The following is a 13,798-nucleotide window of genomic DNA, read 5'->3' on the forward strand; positions in this document are numbered from 1 at the left end:
GTTACTGCTAACCAGAACTCCTAAATCCTTTTCACAATCAGTAGTATTAAGATCTACATTATTTAGTTTATATGTGGCATGGTTATTTAACTGTCCAACATTTAGAACTTTGCATTTGTCAATATTAAACTGCATCTGCCACTTCTCCGACCATTGCGTCAGTCTATTCAAATCATCCTGGAGTGCTCTAATGTCCTCATTAGAATGAATTGGACGGCCTATTTTGGTGTCATCAGCAAATCTGCTTATGTCGCTATTTATTCCCTCATCTGTGTCGTTTATGTAAATTGTGAACAACAACAGGCCCAACACTGACCCCTGAGGAACACCGCTTGTGACGTGCCCCCATTCTGATTTCTCCCCATTTATGCAAACTCTCTGCTGTCTATTTGTCAACCATGCCTCTACCCAGGAAAAAATTTCTCCTCCTATTCCGTGTGCCTTAAGTTTCCTCAATAGCCTCTGGTGTGGAACTCTACTGAAAGCCTTACTGAAGTCCATATACACAATATATTCATTACCATGATCTACCTCCTCAAACACCTTAGTGAAAAAAGTTAGTAAATTCGTAAGACAGGAACGCCCCTTTGTAAAACCGTGTTGAGAATCATTAATCAATCTGTGCCTGTCAAGATGGCTACGAATTGCTTCGGCAATTACTGATTCCATAAATTTTCCCACTATGGAGGTAAGGCTTATTGGTCTATAGTTCGAAGCCAAGGACCTGTCACCTGCCTTGTAAATAGGTATTACATTTGCCATTTTCCACTTATCAGGCACTATGCCAGTTTGTAGTGATATGTTAAAAAGATTAGCCAAAGGTATGCTAAGTTTCTCTTGTGGATAAAGAAAGGCACCATGAAACCTCTCATTGACTAATAGGAGGGAAGGACTTTATGTAATTTACAGTAATTTTACTTACCTTTTCTTGGTGGAGAAATGTGTAAGTTGCTGTGACTGAAAATTGTTAAGCTCTACTAGTGAAAATAATGGTGACAACTGGAGATGTAAGGTGTCCTGTATCTTGGCTGGCAATGCATTTACTTCACATATTGAGTGTCCATGGTTCAATCCCTGGCATAGGTGGAAATGTTGTGTACCTGGTACCCCTGTTCACCTAGCAGTAAGTAGGTATCTAAGTGTTATTCAACTGTTGTGGGTGGTAGCATACCTTAGGGCTAGACTTTGAAATGAGCTGAGGCAGGGCAACAGCTCTTAGCTTGGAAATTGATTTGTGTAAAAAAAAAAAAAAAAAAAAAAAAAAAAACTTAGATTTCACATATCTGTGCCACAGAGATGCCAGACTCAACCCTCTTTATTCAAGTTTCTCCTTAACACTGAGAACCCCCAAAAGAATATTAATATCTTTATTTATACAAGTATTTGTACAAGGTATACAGGCCTAGCTGACATCAATGACATACTACTATGTATATGGAAAGACCCTTGTTAGGCAGAGCATTTCAGGCAAATTAGGTAAATTTTGTTCCAGGATGCAACCCACACCGATTGACTACACATAAGTACCCATTTTACTGAGTGAACAGAGACAGCAGGTGTCTTGTGGAAACGTTTCCTAATGTTTTCCAGCCGTAGTTGGGGATCGATCCCTGGACCTCAGTGTGTGAGCTGAGTGGGCTAACAATCGAGCTACAGGCTATTGTTAATTACAGTTTACTTAATATGTTAATAGTCACACAAAATGCTCTAAATCCAGGGAAAATTAAAATAAATGACGAGCATACATATGACTATAAATCGTAAACTGGCATGGGTGGCCAATGGGTCGGGGGAACAACGAAAGTAGACAGGCCCTCGATATAGCCACTTTGGCCCATACTGGACAAATGTCAGTTAGAGGACTTGGTCCAACCTTTCAGAAGACAAGTGGATACTACTGCTATGGACAAAATGTTGAATTATCGACTTTTTTTTTTTGTCCATCTTGTCTGATAATCCAGCGCTGTATAGCCCTTGTGGTTTAGCGCTTCTTTTTTGATTATAATAATAATAATTGTCTGATAATCAGAGAATTTGTCAGAAATTACCAAAATTCTTGAATGCATTTTTTTTAACACACCGGCTGTCTCCCACTGAGGTAAGGTGACCCAAAAAAATAAGAAGGAATGCTTTCACCATCACTCACTACACTGTCTTGAAAGAGGTGTGCTGACAAAACAGCTCATGTGCCCCTCCAAACTGCAATATCCTATCCTTTTCTCTAATAATACATTTATTAGAGCTGTTTCACTCAGGAGCTTTATCAAGCCAATACATATTGTCTTGACAATAATAAAGCATCTTTAAAAATAAATTATCATTGCAGTCCCATCTTGTCTAACAGTTTGGGCAGCACTGTATAACCCTTATGGGTTTGGTGCTTAGAGAATTATTATAATCATAACAGTTATAAAAATTTAAATCTACAATGTCAAAACTGGGAGCTTCCAAACTTATAGTAAAATATAATCCTAATTATTGTGCCAGTGTTAGAATTATCAAAATAATGTAGGCTTGTATATCTTACAAGATTATTAATAAATGAACCAGTTTTCTAGAAACAATTAAAATGTTTATTACAAGGTAAAAGCTAGATATGTATATCAAGTGATGATGCTAAAATATATGAAATCAATCTCATGATGAAACTGAAGCTTCTGCAAGGTCAAGATAATTTTATCTCTACAGAATTGTTATAACGTATAAGCTAAAAAAATCAAAATGGATTTAAATAACAGCCATACACTAAGCTGTTGCATTACATTATTTATACAAAGCTAGGAAATAACAGCTCTTGACAGCACTTAAATGACATTTCCATGCCAGACTACTCCCTAAAACTAATTACGTATGCATAATCCTTTATCTTCATAACTTTGCTAATTGCTAAAAGATATCCTCATTGATCAACTGAAGTCTTCCAGCTCAGACTGACAAATTGTATTACCTTATTTGAAAACCCATCCCATGTAATGGAGTATGGCTGGAAACACCATTCTACAGGATGGTATATATGCTGTATAATCCTCCGGGTTTAGCGCTTCCCCCTTGATTATAATAATAATAATACAGGATGGTATGGATGTATTAAATAAAAATTAGTTCTTGCTTTAATCTTGGAAAATGTGACATAAATCATGGCAACACTACATGAACTGTATAAAATTTTGAAAAAAAAAAAAAAAAAAACTTACTTGAAAAGAGACTTCGAAATTCTTTTATCATTGCCATCCACTAACACTCCATCAATACAACGAAATATGAAGGGGTTGTTAATGCTCTGGATGAAGATTGGCTGGACTGGGAGGTAGAGAGCTCCAGGGTACAGAGCCACCAGTTGTCCTTGCTTTACTGCCACACTGCACCCACGATATGTGGTCACTACAACTCCTGTACCTCCCACACAGCTTGGTGCTCGATACACATGAAATCCATACGTTTCTTCCATCACCTGTAAAAAACATATCTTTTAACTATACTGAAATTGCAGTAGATTACTTAGCCCGAGTGATTTTCGTGTACAGGTTCGGTACCAATCCCTCCAGCCTACATCATCTTCATGCCTATCACCTGCGAAGTTAAACCCGCCTCATAAGCCCAAGTCTCTTCACATTCCTCCACTGCTTACAATTCCCCAACAGTTTTCCTTTTAGGCCTCAGTGCTTGGTTCTCACCCCCTTTCTAACTCTCACACGAAAGTGAAGGTTCACCCCCTCCCCCTCGTGTAGTCCCCTCTTCTGCTGCTCCCCCCCCCCCCCCCCGTCTTCTTCCCCAGTTACCTCCCAACCTCCCTCCTCTGTTCCACCGCAGGATTCTTCTGCCCCTGCCAGTGCATCTCTCCAGGTTCATACTCCCCTCCCCTCTCAGACCTTTGATTCCCTCCATAGTCTCCCTGATCTCTACCTGCTCTACCTCACCTGTCTCTGAAATCACGGTATCAGCATCTTTCTTATCCGCTGAAACTCTTGACGCTATCTCCAACTATAGTGTGGAGAAGAAATCCTTGATGGACACTGACGTGCCTCCTCCTATCCCTTCTTTTTCATGACGCTCACAGCAATCTTTTCCTTCACAGCATGCTGATTCCTCCTTGCTTACATGCTTACTGTTGATTCCACACGTTGACTTCGCTGACCCTAACAGCCCATAGATTTTATCACTTCTTATTGTTGGCATACCTGTCTGTAAATAATGACTTATTTACAATGGAATATTCGTGGCCCTAGGGGTAATCAGGGAGAGCTCCAGGTGTTGCTCTCCCAGTTTTCCCCAGTATGTGTCGGGTTACAAGAGCCCAAAATTTGTTCAGCTGTTATTTGTCCTGTTTCAGGCTATGTGCTGTGGCATTCTTCTGATCTCCTTCCTGATGAATCATTTAATGAGAGCACATTTCTTGGGGGCATTGGTATACTGTATCAACAAGTCATTGTTCGTTCTCTACTGCATTATACTGCAGCCAGTATTTATCTGCACAGATGGTATACAGTTTGTTCTCTATATCTCTCCCCTTCCTGTGCATTCTGTTATCTCTGATATTGCATTCTTGATCTCTTCTCTACTGCCCCCCATCTTCTTGTTGGGCAATTTCAACGCTCATCATAATCTTTGGGGAGGGTTCCACTGTAACTGTTGTAATCAGTTGGAGACTTCTCACTTTTCATCCTCTTCATACTTTAAATACGGGTGCTCCCACCCATTTTGACTCTCGCACTCAGTCTCTCTCTCGCATTGATCTTTCTATCTGCTCCTCGTCAATTGCACTTTATTACACTTGGTCTGTTCTCTCAGATTTGCATGACAGTGATCACTTTCCTATTCTTCTTACTTCTTCTATGTACTCCTGCTGTATAGCCCTTGTGGCTTAGTGCTTCTTTTTGATTATAATAATAATAATACTATGTACTCCCGACTGCCTCGTAGCCCCCACTGGCAATTTGGTGAGCGAAATGGGACTTATACTCTCATCTTACCACCTTTCTTGAGGACCCTCCTCCGTCCTCTATCGATGAACAGGTGCACCAGTTCTTGACCTTAGTTTGGACTGCAGCATCACATTCTGTTCCTCAAACCTCAGGCAGGCATTCTCAGACATGCGTGCCTTGGTGATCTGCGTGTGCCTGTGCAGTGCGTTTGAAACGTGCTGCGAGGGGCGTTATCAATATAACTGGACCTCAGATGGTCTTTTGGATTTTAAGCAGGCAAGGGCAGTCACTCGCTGCGTCATACGCAGTGCTAAATGCACTTGTTGGCAAGACTACATGTCTACCGTTACCTCGACTCTCCCTGTGTGTGTGGTTTGGAATAAGGTACGGAAGTTGTGCGGCAAGTACACTCCGGACCCAGCTCCTGTTTTGCGGGTTGCTGGTGTTAGTGTTGTGGAACCTCTTGAAGTTGACACGGAAATCGGGAACCATCTTGTCCGTGTCTCCCAAAGGCTTCACCTTTGTCCCTCATTTCTTGCATCTAAGTCTACCAAGGAGCAGTTGCCCTTGGATTTCTCCTTTAATGGCATGGAGCCGTATAATGTACATTTCACTCTCCTTAGCACTACCCTTTTTCTCTTGGCTATAGATGACCTACCTTCCATTCTTCCATCGCATATTTGGTCATCACTATGTGGATGACTTCGCTATAGCTTACACAAGTGCCAACTTGTCGCCTGGTAGCAGCCTCCCTTCAGGATGCAATTGGCCAGGTTTTCCATTGGGTCACTTCTCATGGATTTAAATTTTCTAGTACAAAAACCCATTTCATTATACATTCACTAGACGTCCTCTTGGCCCAGATATTCCACTGTATTTACATGGCTCACATATTCCAGAATGTGATACGGTCAAGTTTCTTGGCCTTCTCTTCGATCGCCAGTTGACATGGACACCTCACATTTCCTCTTTGAAGGCTGCTTGCCATGGTCAGCTGAATCTGAAAATTCTTGCGTATCGTTCATGGGAAGCAGATCACCGGACTCTTCTCTGTTTGCATGCCACCCTAGTCTTGTCCAAGCTGGATTATAGAAACCAAGTCTATTCTACAGCTTCTCCTACCACTCTTAAGTTAGATCCCCATCATCAGGGTCTACGTTTATGCCTTGGTGCCTTTCGTTCATCCCCTTGTCTTAATTAGTTTGTCTGCTCTCATGACCTTCGTATTCCATCTACATAAAGGTTGGTCTCGGACATTAGTAAAAGCTCATTATTTGTTGGATGCCCCTGCTTACTCCGACCGTTTTCTCTTCGTCTTCACTCTGGTCTTCTCTCCACTTTTCCTCCCTTGTATGTTCATTTAGCATCCGCCCTTTCCCTTCCCCCTTGGGAGGTTCCGACAGTTCGTGTCTGTTCTCCCTTACTGCCCTGTGCCAAAGCTCTCCTACCTACGATTGCTTCTCGCTCTCTGTTTCTTGATCACTTCTGATCGCATGCTCATGCCATTGCTGTTTATACAGATGGTTCTAAATCTTCTGATGGTGTTGGGTTTGCGGCGGTGTTCCCTGTCGATGTTGTCTGAGGACATTTGTTAGACTCGGCTAGTATTTTTACTGCCGTCATCCTCATAGCACTTCTCCATATTACATATACGTCTCCTTCGATGTTTGTGATCATTTCAGATTCTCTCAATGCCTTACAAGCCATTAAACAATTTGATTACTCTCGTCCATTAGTCCTTCGTATTCAACTATGGTTCTGCCGTACGGCTAGCAAAAACAAAGACGTCATTTTTTGTTGGGTTCCTGGACATGTTGATGTGCAGGGCACTGAACAAGTGAATGCTGCTGTGCGGCCAGTGGTGCACGAGCTTCTGGTTTCCTATAGAGGTATTCCATTCAGTGATTTTCCAGTCATCTCTGCCCTTCTTCGCGGCTGTTGGCAACAATGGTAGTCGGGCATGGTTTGTTTGCAATCGTGTCATTACGATTTCGCGATTCAAATTGCACTCTATTAAACCGCTTTTAGGTGTGTGGCCATCATCTTACCACCATTGCTGTACTTGGGAGACTGTTCTCCCGTCTTCGCATTGACCATACTCGCCTTACCCATGGGTATCTCATGGACCGACACCCTATTCCTCTTTGTGAGGTTTGTTGGGTCCCTACTTCGGTTCTTCACTTTCTTGTAGATTGCCCCGGTCTACCAGCGAGCTTGTAGGATTTACCTCCAATGCCGCTGCTGCCCTACCACTCTTACCTTATCTTTCGTTCTTGATGACGGCCCTGCCTTTGACTTGCAATCACTTTTTGACTTTTTCTCAGCAACTGCTTTACTATACGAACTTTGACACAACAGCCCTTAGCATCCCTTCCACCCCTTTTCTCCCCCTCTGATCCCCTATCCACCTAACTGTTTATAGCTCCAACACTGTTTTCTGCCCCACAGCACTGTATGACCCTTGTCGGTTTAGCACTTTCTTTGATTATAATAATAATCTGACAGTATAATCAATTACTGAACTGCAGATGAGACAACCTGGCACAAGATTAATGGGAATGATGGAACTGGTTTTTTAATTTCAAAATATTGCTGAACTGAGACTTCAAGCTTGTGGAGCCAATTATTAGAATGGACTTCAAATGCTCATCTGACAAATTTGTGCAATATTTGGACTTGACATATTCCATTTTTGAAAATGTGTGTTCACAAAGGTACGTTGTACCAAAAACTGATATGAATCCACAAGCAATCACTTCAGATTTGGAAACTGTTCAGGCTGTAAATATTTATAAAATTGAATCAGATTTCCTTCTTTATATTTTTCTTTCAGCATGTTATCTGATTGGAGGTCAATATTTTCCATTTGAAACTGACTTGGAGTGTTTCAACACTGAAGTCAAATGGACTTTGAAACTGCATTTTTTCCATCTGTTTTTCCATCAAGATCAGAAAATCGTTTCTGAAATTGTTTTCGCAAGTCATTAATGATTTCTGTTGCAAATGAAGAAGGAAATTCTGCTTCACTTTCTTCATGAATTTTTTTCACATGGGAACTGAACCAAGTTAAAAAAATTTACCTGTCCTTCAAATAGCATCAATTTTAGCCCTGAAAGCCTTGACATGCGTGAATAGATCACAAATCAAATTTGTTTCACCTTGCAACTTCAGAGTCACTTGATTCATATGGTTTGTCACATTTGCCAAAAAAAAAAAAAAAATGTCAATTTCCAAAGCCAATCAGCGTCTGATAAAAGTGGTTCAGGTAGATTCTTCTCTGTCAAAATTAATCAATTTCCTTTCTGGGCTGAAAGAATCGTGATAGAACCTTTCCACAACTAAGCCATCGAACTGTTGTATAATAAGGCAAGTCAACGAACTCGGACTCAGTTTCTTTCAGAAAATCACGAAACTGGCGATGATTAAGCCCGTTATACCGAATGCAATTCACTGCTGAAACAACAGGTTTCAGAATGCAAGACAGATCCACATATTTTCCCCACAATGTTCAGTGATGAATAACGCAAGACATAAACATGGTCTTTGAGAATCCACCATCATTTCTATTCCCTGGAATGCAGACGAGAGAGATACATGATAATATACACTTGGAAAATCGTAGAGGGATTAGTACCAAACGTGGACACGAAAATCGCTCCTTATAAAAACAAAAGACTCGGCAGGAGGTGCAACATTCCCCCAATGAAAAGGAGGGGCGCCACGACTATACAGAAAACACAATAAGTGTCAGGGACCCAAGACTGTTCAACTGCCTCCCAGCATACATAAGGGGAATTACCAATAGACCACTGGCTGTCTTCAAGAAGGCACTGGACAGGCACCTAAAGTCAGTACCTGACCAGCCGGGCTGTGGTTCGTAAGTCAGTTTGCGTGCGGCCAACAATAACAGCCTGGTTGATCACAGACAGATTCACCACGAGGCCTGGTCTCAGACCCGGCAGCAGGGGGCGTTGACTCCCGAAACCCTCTCCAGGTATCCTCACAAGCTTTTATAATTTGTCCAAACATTTCTTCACCTCAGATATGTTCTTTTCTCCATAAATTATCACGCTTTGCAGTTTATTTCACTCCAGATTATATTCTAATAGTTTTTTTTTTTTTTTGCATTTAGTAAATAAGGTTATTCAGGTATACACAAATACAGTTACATAGATTATCATACATAGCACCATATGTGTAGAGAACCTAGGATAACCCAAAAAAGTCAGTGACTTATTTCCATTGGGGGCCTTTTAATACCGTATTATTATACTATAAATGAGATAATATCATTTTATACTATAAAGGAGATATACTAGGAATAAGGTAAAATGAGTTATTTATATTTACATGCGTGTTAGCTAAAAAAAATAAAATCATTCTCCTCCCTTTCTGTTGCTACATTCATTAGGCACCTTTTGGCACTCTTCTTCAACTGGTTCATGCTATGAACTGGGAATAACTTAATTAATGTTGTCTCATAGTGCCGATGTACACTGTACTCCTTCAAAACTACTAGTTTCGTGGCATACGACACACAAGGCTTTATCCTCTACTTGTACAAAGAAGTACGTACTTTACGCCCCATTCTTCAATGAAAAGGCGGCACTCACTTTGCACTGTTCTTTACCTTTTTCCTTCCATTGAAGGGTATATCTGAAAAAAGAAAAGCTTAGAACTTAAATTTGAACAAGTTTTGACAAACTGTTACAAGCAACAAAATATTTAAGTGACTGAAGCAACTGGAAATGACGGTTTATTAGTTTTACTATTTATAAATGTTTTAAGTTGCTGCGGGCCGCAGTTTCGGGACACCTGCACTAATAAGATTCATCCAACTAGGTATATATCTATACACCATAGGAAGGTTAATTAACATGGGGCTCCTCTGTGACCACAAATGCAGGTTTTTAGATGAATCTAATACCAGCATGGCTGGGAGGTGCTCTAGCCGGTATGGTCCAGTACGCAATACTGGTCTGCAAGTTTTAGGACTCCAGGCATGTGCTGCTCTGGGTGTATTTGATGATCACAAACTTGAAGATACACTAAACAAAATACCACCGATCGAAGTGATTCCAAGGCGCATATACTGACCTCAAGAGCCAGTTGGTAGGCAAGGCTGAGTTGTGGTGCAGATGAGCCTTGTGTATGGACTATGTGCAGGGCTGAGGTCAGTGCTCGCAGCTGCTCCAGCAGCGAGTGTCCTGGGATGATCTTGTCTTCTCCTGCTTTCTCTACGCGCCGCACACTTCTGCAACATGTATAATATGGAGTAAGATGTTTGGAGCTTTGCATGTTTAGGACAACATTTTGTCTTGTATAGTGTCTTATCTAATGCAATGTTAACCACATTAATTAACAAATCAAATATAATTAAAGTACTAGTAGCTAAGCATAATCTAGAATAATAATAGCTGAACATAATTAATTTAGTTCTCGTACCAATCCTAATTTAATCTTACGTAGATGGTAACTTAATACAATCCAACTTGACTTGCATATTAAATGCTGCTGCATATTAATACTGTTGTTATTATCATCTCTATTATTAACAAGAGTAATAATAGAAGTACAGTAGTAGCATTAATGTTCTTACATTATCTTAATTAATTTATAAACTTATTAAGCCAAATAAAACTAAATATTTAATTTTTGGGCATTAACACTAAGTCGCAAGCTACGCGTGAGCAGGCTTGTTTTGGTTAATAATTAATATTGCAGCAGAATGACCCACATTTAAAAGGCAGGTCAAATTGCATACCTGGAGTATGTACTTAGAACATTTACTGTTTTACAAAAGCAGACTACTCAAAAAAAAAAGAGCAAGGGTATTATTATAATAAAAAAAAGAAGCGCTAAACCACAAGGGCTATACAGTGCTGCAGAGCAGGGGTAAAAACATGAGTTAAAGGGTAGAGTCCAAACTCTTTCAACATCCTTCATTCATACATAAGGAAATTGCCATCAGATCCCTGTCTTCCAGACAGTTCCTGATCAGCTGTTATGTAGTGTTTACGATGATGGACAGCGTGCTAAAAGCATACAGGCTACCTAAGCCAGTACAGGGCCGCGGATGCATCAACTCACGGAACCATCAACACGTAAATCATCCCGTAGACATAAAAAAAAAAAAGTAAATATTTTCTAATTGGAGACTCGTCCTCAATATACTAAACAAAAATAGAAGGGAAGGTCTTATATATACATACATGTACAAATAAAAACTTTTATTTATATATGAGCTTCCACCTTAGTCGTTTAATTCCCTAACGAATGTCTTAGCTATTTGAAATCATTTTTATTTCTTACTTTTTAATATAGATCATTCTAACCCGTGCGGTTATTATATGGTTCACCAAACTGTTGGTAATGCATTAATTATACGATATGTAACTTTTTAGTGGGTGAGCGGGTTGATTAGTATATTAAAATTATTTACTTTTCACCATTTAAAAAAATAGCGTATACCTACCCACTTATGAAGGAAACCAGGAGACGGGAAATGAGCTCCAGCTCTTGGCCCTGCCTTGTAGCCAACAATCCACTGATAAGATGACTAATCTCTTGGAATCAGTCACATTAATAGTTACAACCATATACAGGGTTCCTTACACTCGCTGCCCTTAAACACAAGTTTCTTCTTATATCTCTAAATCATCTAAATATTCGTATTTTCATTATTTTTTTGTTCCACGCTTTGTCCCCCCTCGTCCTAGTGTAAGTAAGTAAGTAAGTAAATTTATTCAGGTATACACAAATACAGTTACATAGAATTATCATACATAGCAGCATATGTGTAGAGAACCTAGGATAACCCAAAAAAGTCAGACAGAGTGACTTATTTCCATTGGGGTCCTTTTACCTTATTATTATAATATAAAGGTTATAATATTTTCTTATTATTCTTCAATGAAGATAACATCTTATTATCATACTAAAAAGACTATCTACAATACGAGGGTCATTACTAGGGATAAGGTAAAATTTACACGTATTTTAGCTAAAAAAATAGAAAATCATTCCCCTCCCTTTCTGTAGTTTCATTCATCAGACACTTTTTGGCAGTCTTCTTGAACTGGTTCATGCTATGACTGGCTTTGGCATGTGCGGGTAGTCTGTTCCATTCCTTTATTGCTGTACAATAAAAGGTGTTTGACGCCTGGCCACTGACTGTGGGTATTACAAAGTTGTGCTCTCTCCCCCTAGTACTATGATTGCTTTGGTTCCCAACCTTGACAAAATTGACAGCAAGATATTCTGGACACCGTTCGTGAGCAATTTTATAAACATGATTTAGCTTCAGTTGTTTTACTCTGTCTTCAACATTCAGCATATCCAACTGCTGTAATTCATCCTGGCCTACATGTTCTCTTGGTCCCAGCCCCAGGATGAATCTTACGATTTTGTTCTGGGTGATTTGCAGTCTATCTTTCAGTTTTTTTGTCAAGGCAGAGTACCATGAAGAGCAAGCGTAATCCATATGGCATTGTATAAGGGCTAGACATAGGGTCCTGCGAGCCTCAGTAGGTAGACACTGTGCTTGTCTATACAGGAACTTCAGTCTGGCATTCGCTTTCTTTACTACACTGTTCCCTATCAATTCTCCTGACATGCATGGGTCAAAGTTCTTGTTTGTCCCCCTCGTTCTGGTCTCAGTTCTTGTGTGTCATAAAACCTGGGACCAGGAAGAGGACACATTCATTCAATGGGAAGCGCTTACCCTGAAGAAGTCAATAATTCGTATAGCACCTGAGGGAAAGAGGCTTTCAGGTTCGATCCAAGGGAAGGGCAGGTCCAATTCCTTGGATTAAGAGCCCCTAACCGGCAGCAAGAAACCTCCCTTCAAGAGAGCGTTCAACTCTGATGCTCTAATTTCCCATCTAGCAACCGGTGGATTGAAGGATGATCCCTTAAAGATCATCAGCGCTACTATTCTTGCCTCGAAACCCGTGAGGACCACTTAAAGGCAGTGATGTTTGGTCCAAGGAAGGGGAGGTAACTAATTATTTAAATCAGGAGTCATTGACGAGTATGAATGCACTTCCCCCCCCCTCCTTGAAGGGGGGTCTTGGCATGGATGTTCGCGTAGTTCTTGGCTGCCTTCCTGATCACAATACCCGCATCCTCTTCCGCCTCGTGTTTATAACTTCTTGTAACTTGGCGAATATTCTTGAAAGTGCCAGAGGTGGAGAGAAAACTGATTAAATAATCCTTGTACTTCCCTTCTCACGTTGTGGAGAGAGAGTATTTTAGACGAATACTGTATATATTTTCCAGAAATACAGTAGTTATATGTAAATAGATGGCCATACTGTAATAAAAATTGTTATAAAAAATGGGAAGCCTGCACCTGCGCAGACAGGACTCGCCATTGTGTTTTGAATTGAGAGTAACAGACATTTGTTAATAATGTGAAGAATTTTCGTGCTCTAGAGATAAAATTGGGTTGACACCTCTCAAATAGGAGGCGAAATTGTTGAATGTGCATTCCTGCATAACTTGAGATATCAGGCGACTGGACAAGACAGTTCCAGGAACCTCAGATAAGCTATTTAGATTTATGTTATAATTCTGGCCAGTATTTTCATAAATTTAGTTAGTGAGGTTTTCTGAGTATGATACAACTTGGTCTCCAGTCAAATTGGTGAGTGATATTAATATATTCTCCTTCTGCTATGTAAATGTGTGTATATATAATCTTTTTTTACTTTTAATATACAGTCCACAAATTTATATATTTACCAGCATTCCTGGTGATGTATTTTTCATTTGTAATTAATAGGTCCAGAGCAACTTGTGGATGTGACAGTGGTAGGTATCGAAGGGGGACATTTTTTGCGACCTAGGTGTCCCAAATTCCTACTTGTCTAACT

The 13,798-nt window shown here is 40.1% G+C and overlaps 1 protein-coding gene across 6 annotated transcripts in view; it reads right to left on the reverse strand.

The window, feature by feature from the left end:
* The window catches only part of LOC128692636 (SET domain-containing protein 9), a 63,173-nt gene that overhangs the window by 10,640 nt on the left and 38,735 nt on the right, over nucleotides 1–13,798 (reverse strand). For all 6 annotated transcript variants that reach the window (XM_053781860.2, XM_053781861.2, XM_053781859.2 and 3 more), the window contains exons 3-4: nucleotides 10,020–10,176; nucleotides 3,195–3,451 (exon numbers count right to left, since the gene is read on the reverse strand). In XM_053781860.2, coding sequence (XP_053637835.2) covers nucleotides 3,195–3,451; nucleotides 10,020–10,176 — 414 coding nt within the window. The remainder of the gene's footprint in view (nucleotides 1–3,194; nucleotides 3,452–10,019; nucleotides 10,177–13,798) is intronic.

Source organism: Cherax quadricarinatus, chromosome 30 (assembly GCF_038502225.1).
Source record: "Cherax quadricarinatus isolate ZL_2023a chromosome 30, ASM3850222v1, whole genome shotgun sequence".
NCBI lineage: Eukaryota > Metazoa > Arthropoda > Malacostraca > Decapoda > Parastacidae > Cherax > Cherax quadricarinatus.